At 30.0% G+C, this 3,087-nt stretch overlaps 1 protein-coding gene across 1 annotated transcript; it reads left to right on the top strand.

Annotated features, from left to right (window-relative positions):
- The first annotated feature begins 746 nt into the window (after positions 1-746).
- Positions 747-1,530, top strand: LOC111316404 (chaperone protein dnaJ 20, chloroplastic-like). The gene has a single exon (XM_022918365.2). The coding sequence runs from the start codon at positions 1,027-1,029 to the stop codon at positions 1,528-1,530; it is 504 nt and encodes a 167-aa protein (XP_022774100.1). The 5' UTR covers positions 747-1,026.
- Positions 1,531-3,087: the final 1,557 nt, after the last annotated feature.

Genomic DNA, 3,087 nt, shown 5'->3' with positions numbered 1-3,087 from the left:
TTTCATGAATCCACATATAGAAATATATATATTATTTCAAAATAACTTCTCAATCTATGATTCTTGTCATAGCTTTCCACTCAAACAAATTTTTTATTCCATTTACACAAACTTTCTCTCTCATAGTATGTAATATTAATCTTTACATACCAAGTCTTATATTCTAGAACCCTTTGTTTTATTTTAACTAAAATAACAACAAAATTTTAAATTTTATTATTTTATTTAGATAAATTTTTATATTTATATTGTATTCAAATAAATCTTTACTCTTTTAATGTATATTTAAATAAGCATTTAGATTTTTAATTTGTATCTAAATAATTTTTTAATATTTATTTTATACTTAAATAAATCATTAATGTAAATAAAATTTTTATTTAAAATGAGGATTTAGATACAAATAAAAAAATAATGACTTACTTGGCTATAAAAACATGTAAAAACTTATTTAAAAAATAATTTTTTGTAATATATTAGCCTTTAACCTTTACGTTTTTTTTGTTTTAAGAAAACCTATACATTTAACCCTACATGTGTTCATCTTTTTCCTCATTTTTTCCACGTAACAAATTTGAAACGAAAAGGGAAAGTTAGGCTCAATGACTCTCATGAATAATATATTAAAAAAAATAGATTAGGTTTGGTGACCAAATGCAATCGTGAAAAGCAGCTGAAGCAACTAGCAATCAAAGACGAAACGACCTAACAAAGCCAAGGACGACGACTTTATGCCGAAACATTATTTAACGCTAAATCCTAAAGCGAATAGGTCCAAAGATAAAAAAAAGGCGTTTAATTGTGTATAAATAAATCAGCTGTCTTTAATGACCTTGAGCTCGAACATCTTCATTTAGAGCTCACTCCATCTCAAATCTACCTCCTCCTTCCTCAATCCTCACCTTCTTTTCTCAAACAGCCGTCAGCGAGTTCGGGGCCAACCCCGCATATTTGACAGAATTTGCCTTATTAGACTGCAGGAAGTTTGCAGCTAAAGCTTACGAGCCGTGATACAAGCACATTCATATGGAGATTCCCATGCAAGTGAATCTGAACACGAGCAAAATGGTTTCAACGACATCAAAATTCGTGTTCAGGCAAAAGCCTTATAATAAGGTTAAAGCTATATCATGTAGGGTTGATAATTTAGCTATGCAAAGAGCAAAGACCAACTTTTATAAAGTTCTTTCTCTCGATTCTGAGAATGTGGGTTTAGATGAAATAAAGAAGGCTTATAGAAGAATGGTTCTTCAATACCACCCCGATGTTTGCCCTCCTTCAGCCAAAGAAGAATCCACAAAGCGATTTCTTGAGCTTCAAATGGCTTACGAGACACTTTCGGATCCAATTTCTCGTGAAATGTATGATTATGAGTTGGGTTTGGTTAATCCAATGGGGTATGGAGTTGTTGACTGTTTGATGGAGGAAAGAAGATCAAAATTTCCAAGAGATGTTTGGGAAAAACAACTCGACGGACTAAAGAAACGATCTCATGTTAGAATGCAAAGGATGAAATATAGGTCCATGTAGAAATTAATAATGAATTTTGCTTTTCTTTTTATCATTCTTGTATTAATTATATTGTTCATATATATATATATTAATTGTCATGATTTTGTTAATCTTCATTTTCTTTACCTCCCTATATATACACCATCCACCTGCATAGAACAAATTATTTAAATGTTAATTTATTTTGCGAGGGAAATAAATTATGTAGTAGCTGGTTAAAACTTAAAAGTAAAAGGACTTGCTTCTTTTTCTTCCATAATAAAATATTCTATGCTTTTTGCAATAGTATAGAGTATAGATTCACGATCTCTCATTTCAATTTAATTTTCTTAAGAATGTTGTTTGAATTGTTAAAACCAACTCAACTTTGACAAATATTTTTAATAAAACCATAATATTATAAAATTTTAAAAATAAAATTTGTAGAATTTGAAGTTTAAATTAAAAAAAAATAGAATTTTAATTTAATCTAGCATTTTAAAAAATAATGATCAAAGTTAATTTCGTTTGAAAAAAAAAAAACAAAAAGGGGTAAATAGAGTAATATATTCAAAATTTAGTGTTGACCGTCATATTACACCTTTTCTAACCGATGCATTTTATACTTGATACTTGGCAATTGATAGTCCAAGCTAGCTCCCTTAATTTTCTGCATCAATCCCCTGGAAAAGGTTGGGCTTGGTTGTTCCAACTAGCAACTCTATTATGGCATGGCTAGGCCTGGCTTTCTGTTTACCTCCTAAATTGGAAGTTTTAACTCGTTATTTTGTGCTGCAGCTTATGGTTTTTTTGTTTTACCTTCTAGCTTTTTTATGAAGGCCTACCTATAGCCCATGTAAAGTTGATTTCTGCCATCCATAGGAACCAAGATATACCATGAGAACAAAGTATCTAGAAAGATGGAATTACCTGTTCATCTATAGTTTTTTTATTTAAAGAAATGGATTCGAACTGTACTTTTTGAGTAGAGATATATACACTTATAATTTGAACCAAATGTTCGGATGCATTATATATAATTTTTTTTAAAAAATAAATCTCAATTAAAACTTTTTTAATATATATAATATTGTGTTACATAATAAAAGGTAATTTTATCTTGCCTAATGAATCTTGTTTCTCTATCTTCTCAAGGTTCGAATCTCAAACTTTCAAATTGAGTTATGAGCTCTTAATTATGGGCTATCGTCTTGAGGACAAAAAGTTCCCAACCAATTATCAAATAATAAAAACCATGGCAACCAAGGCTGGTTGGTGCCAAGTTGCCCAAAACATGAAAGCTTGTGACCTTGCTTATCCTTAAATTAAAGTGATCTCAATATCTTGTGTTCATCGTCATAGTCGACAAAAAAAAAAACTCTAACAACAAGAAGCAATAACAAAATTATAAATGTCAACAGAATAGTTATTGTCATAAACTGTCTCTTTTTCTTCATTTCAACCAAAAAGAGATAATGTGTTTTAACATAGGATACGAGATCAAGAAGGAAAAGCAAGCTCGAACGAAGGAATATGATTGAGAGGAGGAAAGCAAAGGACTGTTATTGAAAGAACTTGAGAGTTGGAAGTGGGAGA

Source organism: Durio zibethinus, chromosome 24, assembly GCF_047325235.1.
Source record: "Durio zibethinus cultivar Kanyao isolate XHJ-2024 chromosome 24, ASM4732523v1, whole genome shotgun sequence".
Lineage (NCBI taxonomy): Eukaryota > Viridiplantae > Streptophyta > Magnoliopsida > Malvales > Malvaceae > Durio > Durio zibethinus.
The sequence above is the reverse complement of the archived record's forward strand: the minus strand, read 5'-3'. Positions and strand labels throughout refer to the sequence as shown.